Source organism: Pleuronectes platessa, chromosome 8, assembly GCF_947347685.1.
Source record: "Pleuronectes platessa chromosome 8, fPlePla1.1, whole genome shotgun sequence".
NCBI lineage: Eukaryota > Metazoa > Chordata > Actinopteri > Pleuronectiformes > Pleuronectidae > Pleuronectes > Pleuronectes platessa.
Window position 1 is genome coordinate 13,048,398 of NC_070633.1, and position 18,977 is coordinate 13,067,374.

At 42.3% G+C, this 18,977-nt stretch overlaps 2 protein-coding genes across 3 annotated transcripts; one reads left to right on the plus strand and one right to left on the minus strand.

Annotated features, from left to right (window-relative positions):
- Nucleotides 1-1,443: 1,443 nt before the first annotated feature.
- hbegfa (heparin-binding EGF-like growth factor a) lies at nucleotides 1,444-4,877 on the minus strand. Its single transcript, XM_053429240.1, has 6 exons — nucleotides 4,601-4,877; nucleotides 3,643-3,879; nucleotides 3,344-3,542; nucleotides 3,093-3,245; nucleotides 2,897-2,983; nucleotides 1,444-2,783 (listed from the first exon to the last, which is right to left on the minus strand). The coding sequence occupies exons 1-5, from the start codon at nucleotides 4,659-4,661 to the stop codon at nucleotides 2,911-2,913; spliced, it is 723 nt and encodes a 240-aa protein (XP_053285215.1). The 5' UTR covers nucleotides 4,662-4,877; the 3' UTR covers nucleotides 1,444-2,783; nucleotides 2,897-2,910.
- Nucleotides 4,878-12,206: 7,329 nt separating this feature from the next.
- On the plus strand, nucleotides 12,207-18,971 carry rufy1 (RUN and FYVE domain containing 1). 2 transcript variants are annotated; one of them, XR_008339498.1, is made up of 18 exons: nucleotides 12,207-12,554; nucleotides 12,830-13,009; nucleotides 13,331-13,448; nucleotides 13,536-13,637; nucleotides 14,274-14,397; nucleotides 14,503-14,564; nucleotides 14,683-14,818; nucleotides 14,933-15,034; nucleotides 15,116-15,232; nucleotides 15,830-15,997; nucleotides 16,077-16,174; nucleotides 16,267-16,386; nucleotides 17,018-17,147; nucleotides 17,459-17,553; nucleotides 17,631-17,679; nucleotides 17,782-17,859; nucleotides 17,953-18,348; nucleotides 18,461-18,971. XR_008339498.1 is itself a non-coding variant. In XM_053428533.1 (17 exons), the coding sequence occupies exons 1-17, from the start codon at nucleotides 12,224-12,226 to the stop codon at nucleotides 18,091-18,093; spliced, it is 2,151 nt and encodes a 716-aa protein (XP_053284508.1). In that variant the 5' UTR covers nucleotides 12,207-12,223; the 3' UTR covers nucleotides 18,094-18,971. The 2 variants fall into 2 exon arrangements, 1 of the variants encoding a protein (XP_053284508.1); XM_053428533.1 differs by having other exon boundaries at nucleotides 17,953-18,971.
- The last annotated feature ends 6 nt before the right edge of the window (nucleotides 18,972-18,977 follow it).

Below are 18,977 nucleotides of genomic sequence, written 5' to 3' on the forward strand. Positions count from 1 at the left end.
ACAGGCTCACACACGCTCACAAACACTCACACAGTGTAACAACATCCGACTAAGAGGTGACTTCAAGGGATGACTAACATTTGGTTGGAGCTCAGCCTGCCTTTGAGTCCAGCTGGGTCTTTTGACTCTCCTTATCCCCCATTAAAGCCGCCTGCAGCATTCATGACAGCATTGTCCTGCTAGTATTGGCCGTATGTGGTCTCTCTGAACTCTGTGGCATTCAGGGTTGAGGTCTCAGATGTTATAGGTGGTGGTGTGTCTTTGAACATGACATCTGTTGGCTGTGTGAGTAATGGTGTGTGGTGCTGTGGCGTGATGCGCTGCGGCTGAACATCAGGTGCTCCCGGGCCCACACGCCGCACATCTGTCCCGCGCGGCTTGGTACACACACACAGCTGTAAGTGAGTCCCGACCGCACTCAGCGGGATTGATCTGTTATCAACACATTGGACTGATAACGTCAGTTGGCCTTATCAACAAGGCCCGGGACCCCCACCTGACTCGGACTTTTATTCCGCCCCCACACCTCAAGGATGAGTTAAATTAACACATTATATTATATTATATTATACTGCATTACATTGCATATTGCAATCTGACACTGTTCACTGTTTTGCATTTTGCATTTTGCATTTCACTTTTTACTTCATTTTTTATATCTTTTATATATTTTTATTTAGATATGTTTATGTCTAAATAAATGTTACTTTGTATAAATATTAGAAAAAGTGAGTAAATAAGAAGTAAATAGTGAGTAAATATATATTATTGCTTTTTATTGCTTTTCTTATGTGTGTTGTATTTATTGTGTTTTTATGTTTTTATGTTTCTATGTTCATTGTATGCACCAATAACCAGAGCAAATTCCTTGTAGGTGTAAACCTACTTGGCAATAAATACTTTCTGATTCTGATTCTGTGTTTAGCGTTTGCTCTGATGAGAAAGGCCTTGGAGGAATATTCATTTAGCAAGAATAATTTGTTAAACGGTACATTCTGTGAGTAAATGCAGTTATCTCCATTCCACAGCCTGTGCAGATTTTAACATAACAAACTAACAAGTTTTTCTTTCTCCATATGGTCTTTGCAGCACTGACTAAAAATATTTGTCATGTGAGCAGTGAACATAACGGCACCGATAGCCAGGATACAGGTGCTTTGGTTAAATGCGGCCGATCTCACGTCACCGACAGGAAATAAAATATTATGTTTACTATAACTGGCCAAAAGAACAGAGTGTTATCATCATCCAGACTGGCCACTTTAAAATATCACATTAATACGCTCTCCCACTCAGGAAGGGAACCAAAGAGTGGAAATAAACCTGACCTTACTCAGCCGATCTTTTCATTGCAACATCGGACACTCCTATTAATGCCTAAAGAACAGTGTGATATTCAGCTATTCATTGCAGAGAGAAATAATGAAGGTTAAGAGTCAATAATCCAGTAAAAACTTTTTTATTTTTGCTTGCTCTGAAAAAAAAAAAAATCACATAAATAAAAATCACTTCAAAACTGCAGGACAGGATTTGAAAGGGTGGAACACTTGAATTCACATTTTTTCCCATGACAGCTTAAATCGGATGTGAGGGAGGTTCTCCTCCTCTGATGATGATGATCATAAGACAACATGACAGTACAAAGTATTTATACCAAATTCCTGCTACAGTGCATGTTATTTTCTTGACTCCTTTTCAAAAGTTTCTTAGCAATACATACGCTGAGTGCACAGTGTTAATGTTGCCTATAATCAATACATAGCCAGTAAGCTGCATCATAATGTAATGACACTGACTCATAACACTAAGCCTAAAGATCCCCGAACCTGCAGGATACATTTAAGTGGGGAAAGTGAAAGAGCTGGGCCTCGCCCCTCTTCGCTCATTACCGTTACCTCTGTGCCTCTGAGCCAGGCGCTGAACCCCCCGCCTGCTACAGTGGAGCTGCTTAGACACTGACAGATTCAACTGGCAGGAGTTTTCCAGCTGTATTACTGTGTGAGTGGTGTTTTGCTTTAATTGATACCCCACCGAATAATAATTTAAAAAACATTATATCAATTCAATGAGTGATTTATTAATCACAGTACGATTGATCATCTATTGAGTGCCATAAATTTAAGGTGTTTGTACATCATATCTCTTTTTCCATGAAATACCTAATATCTACAGGAGCTTCCATGTTTTTTTGCTTTTGTGTTTATAAATAAATATCGACCAATAAGGAATATAAAAACAACTGTAACATCATTATTTTTAAAACTGCAGAGGGCGGTTAAAAATCTCTATAAATACAGTTAGGTTAAATAAATAAATTAGAATCATAAATATATCGTTTACTGTACACAAAAAAAAAGATGGACTTGTGAAAGAAAAACAAAAATCCAGGTTGAGCTCCCATTTTCCCGGAAAAGAAAAAAACGTTTCTTGTTCAGTTCAGTCTGAGATGACTTTTCACACAGTCAAGAAGCAGCACAGAGTCTAGACTTGTCCCTTCCTCTTCTCTCCCCCCCCCCCCCGTTCCTTCCTTCATCTTCATCACCTCACACCCGTCATGTCTCCGCTCCATCGTCTGGGGCCATTGAGTATTCCAGTAACAGACGGCCCCGCTTTTACTTCTGAGTTCTACAGGGACAGGTTCGCCTGAACGTCCGGTGGAGGGTCACACAGACAACATCCTCTGTTCCTTTTCTTTGCGTACGTTCCTTTTTTCCTGTAGGACCTCCTCTTTCTCTGGTTCCCTTCTCTTTTTCTATTTTGAGGTAGAATTTCTGCATCTTTGCCTGACGTGAAAAAAACAAACAGAGACAATAAGCAAACTTCATTCAGGTAATTGAGAGGAAAGAAAAATGGTTGTCAATGTATGTTTGTGGTTCTTTTCCTCCTGACCACTCACCTCTCATTGTCTCTTCAGTGGTTGGATGATAACCCCAGTTTGACCTTCTCCTCGTTCTCTACGTCATAAGCCCCTCGCTTGTGAAACCTGTGAGAAAGCAAAAGAAAAGGAGCTTGTTCAGAACATTATATTCAGAATACATACATTATCTGTATGTCAATAACCGAGAGGGTGTGTTTGTGTGCGTTTCACTCACCTGAGCATTAATAAAAGACCTATGATGGTGAGGCACACGGACGACAGCACCACGGCCACCACAGCCAGAGCCGTGGTCCGGTTGTATCCCTCAGGGGAGTGCACAGGCAGCGTGATGAACTCACACCTTTCGCCAGAATAGTTCGGGTGGCACCTGTAGAATGAGGAGGAGAGGGAAACAGTTAGGAGGTTAATAATTCAGTGGATGGTTAGATTCCTGAATAGAGGGCGGGGGGCAGAGCAGATACTTACACACAGGCCGGTTGGCGGATGTCCCTCAGGTACTGGCAGGTGCCATGAATGCAGAAATCCTTGTACTTCTTCAGGCACGGGTTCCTCTTTTTTCCCTTTCCTTTCACCCTCTTTCTCCCCTTTCCTGTCCTCCTCTTTCCTTCTGTGCTCTCAGTCTCCAGGATGGCAGACGGGTCTTTGGGTTGGCTCGACTTGGACACTGAAACCCAAGAATGGAGCAAATGCAAAATTACATGTCATGGTCTGTGTGAGAAATGTGAGAAAATGAAGATAAAAAAGAGGTAAGTGACTGCCTTTACCTCGTGGCACCATGTCATAGTCTCCAGACATGCCGTCTTCATACTCGTCTTCATAGTATTCATCGTCGTTCTCCTCTTCCTCGCCTCCCCAGCCATACTCCACTGTCGTCGCCCTCGTGATCACGTCCTCTGACCTCCTGCCTTTGGTTGTGTCCATGAAGTTGATGACGGCGGTGTGCCGCTGCCTGTCACTCTCATACCTGTCCACCGCAGCACCACTGGTCGGCCTGGTCACCACTGGAGGAGAAAGAGAGAGCGAGCGAGTGTTAAATAATGTTTGGTTTAACAGTTCAGACTTTAAAAACACCTCAGAAACTCTTCTTCCTCTAGAGGGAACAGTCACTGAGCGCAGGATACTGTGCCAAAAGGTGGGCGGACCTCTACGGGCAAGTTGTAACATGTTGTGCACAAGGGAGCACCATGCAGGCCAGAGTTGTGGGTTTGGAAGTGCAATCCTGCCTGAGCCCTGTTGGGAAATGCACAGATGCAAGGCATGATGGTCTCAGGGCTTGATGGGTAGCCGCTGCCTTGCTCATGAGAACTTGGGTAGAGTGGAAAGTGGCCAAAAGGGTGGGCAAATTTAAGTGGGAGGTATAAGGGAAGGCAAATAAAAGTTGCCGTATACACATACACACACGCACACAAAATGCATGGACAGACAGTTAGCTAATGTCAGGCAAGAATATGAGTTAAAAATAAAGGTATCCAGTTACATAAAGCATGCTCTAAAATAAGAGAGATGACCCCATTAGCTCCTGAATAGCCTGGCATCATGAAAAGCTCCGCTTCGAAGTTTGAGAAGACGCGTTAGAAGCCTCCAGAGGATTATTGCGTCTTTCGGAACCAGGAGGAGACCGCGTAACTCCGGTATTCACAGAAAAGATCACACATGATCCGGATCCCGGTCAACACACAAATAAACACACTCGTTACACATCTGAGCTCACGCGAAACTCACCCAAGGCGTGAACGAGCATCAGGAGCGCGGCGCAGAAAATCCTCATCATTCCTCCACCCATAGCACCTTCAGGTCACTTTTAGTTGTTTTCAAAGAAAAAAAGAAACCAACAAGTTGTATTCCTTCCACCAGTTCCGAGCTCTGAATACTCCTCCTCTCGTGGTTTGGGTCTTTTTCTCGGTGTGCTGGTTTGAATGGACTCCGTCTGGTTTGTGTTTTCTTCTGGAGGGAGAGCGACGGAGGAGCGCAGCGAGGAAAAGAGCGTCTCCACAGAGGCACAGCGGTATTTATGGCCGACTTCAACACGCCCACACTGTGTGTGTGTGTGTGTTTGTGTCTGTGTGTGTGTCTGTGTGTGGAAGGATGTGTGTAGAAGTGTGTGTTTGAGGTGAGGGTGTGCACTGTCAAAAGTTTGGACTTATACACGGTATAAAGATATTAGGACTAATTAGGAATTAAGTAATAGTTGCATAGCTCATCATTTTTTTAATCTTCGCTTGGAGCCTCAGTAAGAGCTAATGGAAATAGGATAAGGACAACTTAGGTATTGATCATGTGGAGGATATGATTTTAACTCCTATAATAATTATGTATTTTTGTCATCCGTGGATCAGCCCAAACACTTAATTCTACCAAGTGGCCCCACTTGCATAACTTAACTTTCCTTTTCCCACAGATTATACTCTCTGTGAAGATATACAATTAAGACTCACGGAATGTTATTTGCCAAAATAACATTGAAAACTTAAAAAAAGTTTTTTCTCTTGATTGAATGTAAATATTATTTTGTGTGTCTGTACTTATTTTTTACTATGTGAGCATCTCTCGCATGTATAAATGTGTGTGTGTGGGTGTGCCTTGCCTTGCACGGTACAACCTTTATTATTCATGTATATATTCATCTGTTCCCATCTTCTTCTTAAAGCGTTAACCTATTATAATATATGATCATCCTTCTGTGGTTTTGGTTGCTGTTCATTTAATCTAATTTGCATTTTTCGTGGAGTGCTTTATCAAGAAAAGTGAAATATAGATACATTGGATCTTTGTCAAACCATCACTGCTCTCGTTTTGGAAAGCCATTCCCTTTTTAAATTCGGAGGATTTGAGAAAGAGTTTGAAAAAAATTATTTTTGTAAGTGACTAGATAGATAGACGACGAGACAACCATAGTGATGACTTCCCAGTCGAAACTGGACTGAAGCATCTTGTCAGAGGGACCAGCAGTGAGAATAGTAAAGATTGTTTGCGCCACCACGTGGTGAAAGAAGGAAGCTGTTTGGTCAATAAAAAAGATCGTTGTATCATTTTGTCTTGAAAAATCACATCCTGTTTTTATCACATTTTCGAACAAAACCCCATCTCCCATCAATTAATTTTTTAAAGAAAATAATTTATGTATGTTTTCTGTAAAACATTTGTCAACTGTTCATTTGTAAACTGATCCATTCACTCCACTGAAGGAGTCTGAATAAAAGCTCCCACATTAGAGCTCATGCTTAAAGTTACTTACCAGCAAGTAGAGGTCAAACAGTGCAACAGGTTCAGCTTAAGAATGGCAAAAACTGGAGTCCATTCCCCAAACCTATCACACCAAAAACTACCAAACTGAACCTTAGTCCTCGAGAGGCTAATCGTGGGGGAAACTGTTACACCTCTAACTCAGTGGGGTGCGAGGTCGAAGGCAGAGTGCTCTACCCACGTTCACCACCACACTATAATTGAAACAAAGGATTCCCTCAATAGAATATGCTGTCTGAAACCAAGCAGGGGGGAAAACTCCCAAAAAATAAACTACAGCCTTTCTTTTACAGCCAACACCACAAAAATGAACTAAAAGAGACTGACCAACTTCCCTCTCAAAACCAAATGACTGTGGGTATCTACCACCATACTTCAAACAAGTGAATAACATCATAGTCGATTGTGGCACAGGATAAACCTTTGAAACATTCCAACCAGGAAAGGTTCAACTTAACCACCTGATCCATACTCCAATGTCTGAATGTGCAATTTCAGCTGCCACGAGGCCTGCGACCCACCAACATCTATCATCTCCCATGATACTTTAGGATTTTTTAGGATTTTTAAGCTGATGAATGGTCAACTCTCAAAGGTCTGTGGATTATTCATGTTGTTGTCTGCTTTGGAAGGCTGCTCTGCCTTGTATGCTTCGGCCTGTTCCTTCTGATTGTGGACTGAGTTGCTAGCCGTAGCCGTGGCCTGTTCTGAGCTTCTTAGGAACTGTGAGGTGTGATTGACTTTCTGCCTGGTGCTGCTGTGGTTGGGCTTGAGATTGGTGCTAACAGCAGCATACAGCAGTTTCTTGTACACTGCCTTGGGATCAGCTTCATCCATTGTGCACTGCTTTTGAGGCCTGTGCCACTCACCCTGCTCTGCAGCCTGATGCCTGTTCATCCACCCTGCTCTGCAGCCTGAGGCCTGTTCCATCCACCCTGCTCTGCAGCCTGAGGCCTGTTCCATCCACCCTGCTCTGCAGCCTGAGGCCTGTTCCATCCACCCTGCTCTGCAGCCTGAGGCCTGTTCCATCCACCCTGCTCTGCAGCCTGATGCTTGTTTATCCACCCTGCTCTGCAGCCTGAGGCCTTTTCCATCCACCCTGCTCTGCAGCCTGAGGCTCGCTTCATTATCCTGCTCAGATACACCGTTTCTTGCCCATGGTTTTTCTCTCTTGTGACTGAACTCTGTGCTGGTACTATGTGTTCTCTTTTCATGGTCCTCATTGCTACTGTGATTCTCTCGGATTCTGGGTTAACCAGCTACCATGGGGAGTGCACATCAGGTATTGTGCTCTCTCCTCCAATCATTCCAAACTCTGAAACCAATAACTTGTTCAGTGAACGAAGTGAACAAGTGCTGACTCATTCTTATTTGGATCATTTTGTCTTTGCACAATGGTTATGTCTTGTTTGCACCTCTGTCCTGGAATCAAACTTTTTACAGTCTGATAAGTCTCTTGTCATGTTGCATGCTAGATTACACTCCAAAACAGAAACACCTAGCAACCCTGAAATTAGTAGGAAAAGATTTCTGTTGCTTCTTTTACTCTTGATTTCTGGTATCCAGCCAAATCCTGGTCGTGGCACTGCTATTTGTAATACACCTGCTGAATTTAAGGATAGGACCGGGCTAGGTTTAATCCATCTGAATATTCGTAGTCTGCCATCAAAGATTGATATGCTGCACATCTGGGCAAAATCAACTGATGCAGATGTCATTGTTCTGTCGGAAACGTGGCTCAGTAAATCTAATTCTGACAAAGCAATCGCCATCAAAGGGTATAATGTATTTAGGGCTGACCGTCCTAGGAAAGGGGGCGGGGTTGCAATTTATTGTAAATCAAAATTTAATGTAAATGTCCTGCAGTCCAAATCAATCAGTAAACAGTTTGAGTTCTTAGCCATAAAACTTGACATTTCAAATGGGTTTTCCATCACTGTTGTGGGCTGCTATAGAGCCCCATCAGCTACTGCTGAAGCGCTAACTTCTCTGAATCAGTATTAGCTGAACTGACCTATAATGAAATAATATTAACTGGTGATCTAAATTGGGATTGGCTAAATTCTAACTCTGATGCCTTCAAAGATTCCTGTGTTTCATTGAATCTTACGCAGTTTATTGAAAGCCCCACACACCCCAATTTACGGTGTCCAGATAAATCATCTTTAATTGACTTGTTCTTGACTAATGTCCTGCACAAGTATTCTATGTCAGGTGTTTTTGCAAATGATATTAGTGACCACTGTGTGATTTCTGCAGTCAGAAATGCCAAAGTTCCAAAATCCAAACCTCGTATTTTGATAAAACGTAATATGAGGGCCTTTGTGGAACAGGCGTTCTTCCGTGATTTATATGATCTTAACTGGGATCGTATTGAATTAATTAATGATGTAGAGACTGCATGGCAATTTTTCTCTGAAGGTTTATCTTCCCTGCTTGATAAGCATTCTCCCTTCAGAAGATATAAGGTTAAGGGGAGGGATAATCCCTGGTTCACGCCCGATTTAGCCGATCTACTGCATAATAGAAATCTTGCCTGGGCTAAGGCCAGAAAGACACAGTCTGAGGCAGATAAACTTATATTTAGGCAACTCAGAAATTGTTTTACCTTTCTTATTAAAAAAGCAAAGTCTAGCTTTTATCTCTCTGCAATAACGAAAAATGTAAACGACCCTAACATTTTTTGGAAAATGATCAAATCTATCTCAGCCACTGATAATCATAGCGAACTCCCACCCTGTATTGTTAATGATGCTACCACTGTAACTGACAGGGCTACTATACTTGATTGTTTTAATATTCATTTTTCTGCCTCTGGTTCCTTATTTTCTCGGTCTTCTTCCACGATTGCTATGCCTGCCCTCAATATTGCGTCTTCTGCCCCAGATGTTGGAAACATGTCTCTAGGCCTTATCTCTGCTGGTCAACCTTCCTTTGTTTTTAGGTTGTTTTCAGTGGAAGAGGTCCGTAGAGCTCTTTGCTCTCTTGATATCAGTAAATCTGCAGGCCCAAATCACTTGGAACCATATTTCTTAAAGTTAGCAGCTGATTTTACAAATTGTATTCCTGAAATTTGGAAAGTCACTTACGTCCTTCCCCTTTTGAAAGGGGGGGACCCTACTTGCTTGAATAATTATCGACCCATCTCCAAGTTGTCCATCATGTCAAAGGTCCTTGAAGGTCTAGTAAACGATCAGTTGAAAGATTTTCTCCATACTAACAACATTCTCTCCCCATACCAATCCGGCTTTAGGAAACAACACAGCACAACTACAGCTTCACTTAAACTCACTAATGATATAACAGACTGGCTGGATGAAAAGAAAGTGTGCACAGCTCTCTTTGTTTACCTTTCTAAGGCCTTTGACACAGTGGATCATTCCATTCTGAAGCAACGCCTGCTTGATATAGGTTTATCTGAGCAGGCTGTTGGCTGGTTTAATAATTATCTGTCTAATAGAAAACAATGTGTTTGTTTTGAAGGCAGCTCATCCACACTGCTAAATGTCTCTACTGGTGTGCCACAGGGCTCAGTTCTGGGCCCGATTCTGTTTGTTATTTATGTAAATACATTGGGCAGTAATGTCCCAAATGTCAAATTTCATTTTTATGCTGATGACACAGTTATATACTGTTGTGGCACCACTCTTGCCGAAGCCCTTGGCAACTTACAAATTGCTTTTAACCTTGTGGAAAATCAGCTCATTGAACGAAGACTTGTCTTGAATGCCGCCAAAACCAAACTGTTGATATTTTCCAATGGCAGGAAAGTGCCTGTGTCTCCACCCAGCATTTTGTCATTGCAAGGGTATGAAATTGAACTTGTGAACTGTTACAAGTATCTCGGCATTTTAATTGATGATCGACTTTCTTTTAAACCATATGTAGAAAATCTGGTAAAAAAATTAAGAGTGAAACTGGGATTCTTCTTCCGTCACAAATCTTGTTTTTTTTTTTTTACCAGAAAAAAGTTGATTGCTACCACTTTCCTCCCTGTACTTGATTACAGTGATCTCCTATATATGAATGCCCCAGCAAACTGTCTGCGTTCTCTAGACACTGTATATCATGGTGCCTTAAGGTTTGTCACTGGTTGTAAAGCCCTCACTCACCGCTGCATCTTGCTCCCAGAGCAATTACTGCTTACGTTCAAATTAGTTTAATTTATTAATTATGCCCAAAGTTCACTCTGAATTTGGTAAGCACTGTTTTAAGTTTGCTGCACCTGCTGCTTTGAATGCACTGCAAAAAACTCTAAAGTTAACGGAGCTCATAAACCTGGAAACTTTGAAGACTCGTGTGAGAGAAATTGGAGCGGCTTCATACCGCACTTGTTCTTGTTTTGGTGTGAATCCGGAGCTTTAGCCCTGTTGCCTTATCTTTTTTTCTTTTTTCAAATGTATTTTATCTGTGTTATGTGATTTCCGTGTGTCTTGTGACTGTTGAAATTGTTTTTGTATGCTGCTGTCTTGGCCAGGCTTCCCTTGGAAAGAGGTCATTGTATCTCAACAGGACCGACCTGGTTAAATAAAGGCAAATAAAAAATAAATACTGTTCCTCCAACTCTTAGCTCCAACTTAAAGTAAAAGTCCACTACATTGTTGCTGTAAGTACCACCAAGGAAGCTTAATGATACTTCTCTATATACTGCACAATCTTTGAATGCATGGCCGAACAAAAAAAAAATAATATATGGCATAAAAAAGAACAGAACAGGAGCTTTGCTGTCAGAACTGTACCGCCAACATTTTAGAGGAAAAATCAATCATCACAAACAAAAAGAAGATTTGTTATTGAGTTATTGGTGGCCTTTAGATGAGCATAAAGGCAGAAAACAGGGTTAAAGGCCTTATTCTGTGCAAAGCTTATAAAATCTACCGGCACCTCTAAAGCTCATTCTAATCTGTGCAAACCTCCATCTACACCTAGCTGTTAGTTTTTTTCGACGCTGATAATCTAGGTACTAAAACCACCTGGTGGTAAAAGGTCAGTACCAGGAATCAGGAATTACATTCAACTATGGGCCATGTTTTATATAATTTTTATGGGGGCATTCATTTAAAAAAAACTAGAAAGGCAGCCAGTAGAGCAAATGCGACATTCCCCTTATAAAACAACATACAAATGTATTAAAGTCCATTAGATCCAGACACATTCATAATAAAAGTTCAGGAGGCCGGAGGTTTGATTTGATTAATGAGTGATGAGTGACCCTTACACTGTACCTTGTGCTAGTTGATGGAAACAATAGGTAATTTATTCGATCACCGAACATAACCTAGAAGGTTTTGCATGAAATTTCTGAAATATATTAAATTAAGTGTGTCCCACACTGTGATTCCTGTAAGGCGTCATAAGCCAAGGTTGGAAGTGATTTATTCTCTAACTATAGGTTTTTAAAGCATGTTAACAAAAATACAAAAGTAATTTTAAGTAAGGTTGTCAGATATATGTAGTAAAGTAGAAAATACAATGGTTTTCTCTGAAATGTGTATCAAAAGCAGCATAGAATGACACAGACACACACTCACAATCATTTTCCAATCTTCTTACTGTGCTTAGTTTCTCATGGCAGGGCCCTAGGCGAGATTTCAGATTGGCGCCCCCCAACATACACACTCAAACTTTCATACAAGAACTGTTGGACTCTTTACAGCTGCGCACAAAGGCAGACAAAATTGACATTTTTTCATCAAGTTTTTTTAATTATTCTGTGAGAAATTGTGGAAAATGTCAAAAAGAGAAACCCCTATCTCGTAATTTCCAATAAAACAAAATCCTGGATCCGCCCCCTTGTTCACATCCCCACCAAATTAATGACTTCTGTCCTGACCAATATTGCATATTTCCACTAAGTTTGGTGGGAATCCGTCCGGTAGTTTTCGAATAATGCTGCTCATTTACAGACAAAACAGAGAAAGCATGACCCCCTTTGCGGAGGAGAATACTTCTGTCCAATAGGTGGCGGTAACAAACTCCTACACTAACTGACTAACCGCCAAAAGCCATAAATCCATAGAAGTAGAATTAAGCTCGAATGACACGCCTGATTCGTCTCCTCTGGTCACATGAGCATTGGGGCGGAGGGGAGGGGGCACAAACATGGCCGACGAGTCGGAGGAAGTAAACACAGCTGCAGGAGACGATGACACTGATCTACAGCTACACGAGCCCCAAGCTTCTGCAGCGGAGACCGACAGCGACTCAGACGGCAGCAATGCGCCGGGCCCGGTGGAGAAGCCGACTCCAGCGGCGGCAGAGAGCACCTGGTCGGCCCCCATCCTGTCACTGGCTCGGAGGGCCACGGAGACGATTAGCAGCGGGGTGAGCTACGCTGCCGGCCCGAGGAGTCATTCTCTGGGATCCGCTGCGAGCTCCCCGACGGAGAAGGAGCCGGAAAATGGTCTCAGCCCTACTTCTAAAAAACTTCCTGGTACGCTTCGACTGTTTGTTAACATTTGATACCCAAGTTAGTACTTTCTATCGAACTGAAGTTTTTTAAAACACCACAGTCAGGGTCGACCTGTCGGACTTCCTCTCTGCTGTCAGCTGTCAGGGCATGTGACCTCACGAGTGAAAACCAGATTTTACGGGTTATGTTCGCACTTTGTGTTTGTCACTACTTGTAGTGTTTATGAGTTGTTTCTGCTATCCCTACCATGTTGAGCGTTTGTTTGACTGATCCCAGTTACATTGCATCTGTTCCAGTCCTGCCCCCCAAAGACCCCACGGCCATAGAGAGATCCAACCTTCTCAGCATGATGAAGCTGAGCATCAAAGTGTTGATTCAGTCCTCCTTGAGTCTGGGCAGGACGCTGGACTCAGAGTACCCTCCTCTGCAGCAGTTCTTTGTCGTCCTGGAGCATTGCCTCAAACATGGCCTGAAAGGTGAGACAGACCAGGGAACAGAATTCATTTATATTTCAGGTTATGTCACAATAAGGGGTAGGATAACATTGATTGTGCGTTCACTGGAGGTTTCCCCAAAACTTTGGAACAGTGCTTTCCTTTTGTACATATAATTAAGACCAAACTCCACATCATAGCATTTTTTTGTTATTTTATGCTTATTAATGCTCTTTTTTATATTTTGCATTGTCTTCTTTTATTGTACAACAATTGGTTGTTTTCAAATGTGCTATATAAATGAAATTTACTTTTCAAGACAATAGGAGCATGCAAAAATGACCTTTGCTGTTTCTTTTTAAGCCAAGAAGTCTTTCATTGGTCAGAACAAGTCCATATGGGGACCCCTGGAACTGGTTGAGAAGTTGTGTCCAGAGTCCATTAACATTGCAACAAGTGCTCGGGACATGCCCAGCATTAGGTATGCTACTGCACAAAGTTGTTCAGTATACCTACAATGTGAAGTATATGCTTAACACCTGTTATATATTCATTTATTCTCTTTCAGGACCGGTTTGGGTAGAGGAAGGGCTTGGCTGCATTTGGCGCTCATGCAGAAGAAAGTAGCTGACTATATGAAAGCTTTGCTGGACCGCAAGGACCTCCTGAGGTTAGTTAGACCCAGTTCAGACCTGCGATTAACATCTATCCTGATCGATCCTATCAAAAGTGGTCAGCGCTAAGGACATGTCTGAAGTCGCCCAAATGTGTCCTCAATGCGTCCTGAGATCTGATCACCCAAACTACATGTGGCTACATCCGTTTCGCTTTCTGAACGTAAACACTTCCTGGACCACATTTGAAGGACCGCAGACTCAGCTGACGTCCCTGACCCGCTACACGTCATCCCCACTTTTACTTTTCAAGGGTCCATACATCGATTCGTCTTCAGCCACAATCTCTCTCATGCCGACACACACAAAACATTGTAATCTGACACATCTATAAACTCAAACTGAGTCAAAACAACATAAATTTATGATATTTAAAGTTGTGATTATTTGCATTTTGAGCTGGGAAGTGACATCTGATTACAAGTGGTCACAGGAGATTTTCAGGACCCTTTTTTTTTAATGTCTGGTGCAAACCCAACTTATCACCATCACCTTGTGATCAGATCTCTCAAGAAGGATGTTTATACCGGGTCTGAACAGGGCCTTAGACTTATCAGCTCTGCAGGTTCAGCACCAAGCATTTTACCCTGACTACTTGCAGATCATTCCACGTCTGTTTTCCCATGTTCTAGTGAGTTTTATGACTCTGGAGCGTTGATGATGGAGGAGGAAGGGGCGGTCATTGGGGGACTGCTGGTGGGCCTCAACGTAATTGATGCAAATCTCTGTATTAAAGGGGAGGATCTTGACTCTCAGGTGAGTGCTTTGGGCCGACTCATCCCAGCAGTCCCACACCTCATCTTCTCTTGGAGAAACAAGTTGATCTGGGCACACAGTGACTAGTTTCTCTTTCCCATTTAGGTGGGAGTCATTGACTTTTCCCTTTACCTGAAAGATCCAGCCAACAGTGAGACTCAAAAAGAGTAAGTGGACTGAGCATCTTATCCACACTGCGTGTCTTCATGTTTTGAACGTCTCCTGCATGATAATCATTGGATTTCAAACAAACCTTTTGCTTATCAAACCCTCTTTCTCCGTTAGTGATGTAAAGATGACAGCCATATTGGACCAGAAGCACTACATTGAGGAGTTGAATCGTAACTTGAGCGGCACCGTCACTGACCTTCAGGCTAAGATGGACTCTATCGAGAAGACCAACTACAAACTCGTGGAGGAGGTCAGGGGAACTGTGTCCAAACAGTAGTGTGAATGCTTGGTGTTGCAGCACCTGTGCGCCCTGGATTGTGTGTTTTTCACCTGCCTGACGACTGTTTGTTTTTCTTTCTGTCAGCTGACGGCAGCGACGGACAGGATCAACTCTCTGCGGGAGGAACAGGAGCAGCTGAGAAAACACAATGACTCAATCCTGCAGTGCAGCCAGAAAAAGGAAGAGGTCGGAAAAGGAACTGTGGCTAGCTACACCACTCCATAAATAAGTAACTGTATGTTTCATTCTTTTCTTTTCTCTTTTCAGGCAGCTCTTCAGGACAGCCAGGTGGAGCTGGAGACATACAAACAGACCAGACAGGGCCTGGATGAGATGTATAATGTGGTGTGGAAGCAGTATAAGGAGGAAAAAAACATTCGCCAGGTCAGTTTTCAACAGCTTAGAGGATGAGAATATAACAGGGAGGTTTTAGTGAAATGTGACTCAGCTGCTCTGTGTTGCTTCTTGGGAGGATGTGGTGAAGGCAGAAGATACTTGTTGAGCATGAGACGGGGATTGGAGCAATTTACCAGTTAGTCTCCACTCTCTCATTTATTCATGTATTAGAAATGCATGAATAAAAGAGAGACGGGGTCAGCCCTTATCGTCAACAGCTCTCGAATCTCATTGTCATTCCAACAGGACACTTTTTCTTCCTGAGATATTTCTTTTCTTTTCGCTTTTTCCAATTTTGCGTACGTCGTGTGGTAGAAACATCAACATCCCATTCGCTCACTGTGAACATTTTCCTGACGTAGTCTTACACAGACCCACTCAGACATTTTTACTAGAAAAATGTCTGGACCGATTGTCTTGGACATTTGCATTCTCACTTACAGCCCATTTGGAAAATGTCAGCAAGATGTCTGGACATCAGTGCATGTCTCAAAGCAGCTTCAATTCCTTGTCAACAAAGGTTTCACAGACTGCAGAACTGAATTAGACTTGTGTTGTTTGTGTTACGACAACGTGTGATGTTAGGAGCTGGAGCGTGAGTTGGAGCTGCAGGTGGGGTTTAAGCAGGAGATGGAGGTGGCCATGAAGTTGCTGGAGAAGGACACGCATGAGAAACAGGACGCGCTGGCAGCCCTGAGACTTCAGCTCGACCAGGTCAAGTCGCTTAACCTGCAAATGGTCCACAAAGCTCAGGTAGACCCACGGGCATTTCTCTCACTTGTACATCCACTCAGACAGAACCCATGTTTATTCAGCTTATGTGACTCTTGAGGACTCGCAACGAGAAGCAGAGAGAAAGCAGGCAGAGGCTGTGCAGCTCGAGGAGAGGATGAATGAAATGGAGAAATCAATGGTGGAACTAGAGCAGAGGTATGTGTATGTGTGCACGTGAGTTTATGTTTATTTTATAATGACATTTTCTTTAACAAATGTTCTGCTTTTCGGTCTTTTGGGGGCCACAGACTCCAGACCTCGGAGCAGGAGCGCAAACAGAGCGACCAGTCCGACAAAGACATGCGAGTTGAGCTGGAGGGAAAAGTAGATGATCTCCAGAAACAACTGACCGACCTGGATACACTAAGGTTAAGAGGCAAAAAGTTTTTGCAGCATACATTCACAAACTACAAAATATGAAGTATTATACAGAGGAATAACATTACTACAAATATCCACAGTACTTGTTATAAAGGAAAAGCCTGCCAATGCTGAAGATGATTTTAAACATTGGATGAATATGGCTAAAATGACATCGCAGCTTATGAGTAGTTCCTACTCTAGCTGAGCTCACATGAAGATAAATAAAACTTCAAGCTCCAAGAATAACAAGTAACTTTCTGCAGAGATGAAGTTTTCCTGTTAAGTGGCCTTATTGGGGGAAAGGAATGTCACTACCCAGGTCAAATGGTGACACTAGAAAACCAGTCCACTAACCAGAAGATGTGTTTCGATCCCTGTCTTCACCAGTTCCCATGCCTAAATGTCCTTGGAAAAGTTACTGAACCCAATATTTGTGTCTCTACCAGTGTGTTTTATTTTAAATTAAATTGTCACAGGAAATAAGAATATTTTTTAATCTGAATAAATCAAATAGTTTTCTTAACTAGCTGGTGTAAAAACTCAGTTTTCCAATCTTTAAATGGTTCTTTTAATAAATGGCTCCTCTATAGTCATTGTATGCTCAACTTAAGATCCCATGTCCTGTTCTATGCACAGACTGGGTTTGGAGAAGGAGCTGCGCACTGAGAGGGAACAGAGACAAGGTTTGCAAAAAGCTCTGCAGAGGGAACAGGACAACAGCATGGAGCTCCGCACACAGCTGCAACAAGTGCAGGGCCTGCACACGGTCAGTGTCACACAAACCAGGGTTGGTGCCAGTTAAGGCTGGAGGTGGATTAGAAATTATGAAAACATTTTTATACTGTAATGATAAGTTCATATACACATCATATATGTTTGCCCACCTGCCAGTTTTTTTTTTTTTTGGGGGGTTTCATCTCAAACCTGCTAATTTGTTTTACTGCTGTAGTTATTGGTTCAACAGCCTGAGCAATACATTGTATATACTATTTAGGTTTTTCTAAAATTAGCTAATACTTGATAAATCCATGGACTTCTGTGATGCTATGCTTTGTGTCCTGCGGACTGATGATGCAGGAGCTGCAGGAGTTGAAGCAGGAGAAGCAGCAGCTGCAGCAGAGGTGCGAACAACAGGAACAGGCTCTACAGGAGATGGGACAACATCTCAGCCAGTAAGTGCTTTTGACCTCATCTTGTTTATTGGTCTATGTCGTTATATTATCTTATGTTGCATTCATCTGTATCAAAGGTCTAAACTCAGCATGGAGGATTTCAAGGAGGTCAACAAAGCCCTGAAGGTAAATTGTGATGTTGTGGATGGTGCACTTTTATTATTGATTCTGTAAGATCTGAAAAACATCATGGGAAACCTTGTCTTGTCCTTTTATTGCTTGCATCAGGGCCACGCTTGGCTGAAGGATGATGAAGCAACTCAATGCAAACAGTGCCTGAAGGAGTTCTCCATCTCACGCAGAAAGGTAGGCTTCTTTCTTATTGTATCTCATTTATTCCTTCTCTGTATTGTGGACCACCAGTCATTTAAAATTGGTGATGTATATTTGTGTTGGCAGCACCACTGCAGAAACTGCGGGGACATCTACTGCAGCAACTGCTCCAGCAATGAACTGGCCTTACCTTCCTATCCTCGGCCTGTGCGGGTGTGCGACGTGTGCAACGCCCTCCTGCTACAAAGAAGCTCCAAAGGCTCCTGACGAAACACAAACGAGTGTCAAGTGTATCTACGAGCGCCCTCTACTGACCACATGCTCATCCACTATGATTGTTTTTAAATTATGTATGTTAAAAAAAAGTCAAGTCTCGAGGGAATTGGATATGTTAAATTTCCACTTAACCTGAAATTCAGCACGATTCTGTCGAGCGGTTTTCAGGTGTGAAGAACGCAGCAGGAGATAAGATCGGATAGAGCATGTTAGAGGCAGGACACTAACAGATTGCAAATTCAAATGGTCACCGGCTTTGAAAGCAAAGCTGAATTCTTCTGCGTCTTTTTTCCCCCTGAGGTTTTTAGTTTTGTCCTAATTACTCCCAGTGCATTTTCTTGCTCTATTGTCACACCAGCTCACTTTGGACATTTCACCAAAGTTTGCGTTCTCACATACCTTTACCTATAATATCCAGAGCCCAGTGCATGTCTGAAAACTGCGTGCTTTATTGGGGGCCACTTTTAACAGTGATGGGATGAGCTAATTAAGTTTGTGCAGACTTGATAGTTTATTATTTAATATTTTTCTGGCTGTATTAACAGGTTTCACATTTTGGCACTGGCTTGATAAAGTTGTCTAAAGTGTGTACTGGTAGTTCGATTATGTTGACGTCTCTTGAATGATACTGCTGGTTTTCTGCTTTAGTTGAGAATCGCTGGTTTACAGAGAACTTGTGTACATCAACATTTCATCTTAATTTCTATGGCTGTGGCCTCGTGCAAAATTATGTAAATGACTGTAGAATGTATTATAACATGGTTTTTGTGGATTGTCACAAAAGATACAAAGCCATTTTCTTAATTTGAGGAATGGTGACAATTTTATATCTAGACATTTGATAAAAATGAATAAAACCTTTTTTGAAATGCGTG

What these genes read in the sequence shown, in the direction of transcription:
- rufy1 (XM_053428533.1), top strand. Translation starts at nt 12,224, where the DNA reads ATGGCCGACGAGTCGGAGGAAGTAAACACAGCTGCAGGAGACGATGAC. An exon ending in TACTTCTAAAAAACTTCCTG is followed by an intron (nt 12,555 to 12,829) that starts GTACGCTTCGAC and finishes CATCTGTTCCAG; the next exon opens with TCCTGCCCCCCAAAGACCCC. An exon ending in AACAGTGAGACTCAAAAAGA is followed by an intron (nt 14,565 to 14,682) that starts GTAAGTGGACTG and finishes TTTCTCCGTTAG; the next exon opens with TGATGTAAAGATGACAGCCA.
- hbegfa (XM_053429240.1), bottom strand. Translation starts at nt 4,661, where the DNA reads ATGGGTGGAGGAATGATGAGGATTTTCTGCGCCGCGCTCCTGATGCTC. An exon ending in CTATGACATGGTGCCACGAG is followed by an intron (nt 3,543 to 3,642) that starts GTAAAGGCAGTC and finishes CTTGGGTTTCAG; the next exon opens with TGTCCAAGTCGAGCCAACCC. An exon ending in ATCCGCCAACCGGCCTGTGT is followed by an intron (nt 3,246 to 3,343) that starts GTAAGTATCTGC and finishes CTCATTCTACAG; the next exon opens with GTGCCACCCGAACTATTCTG.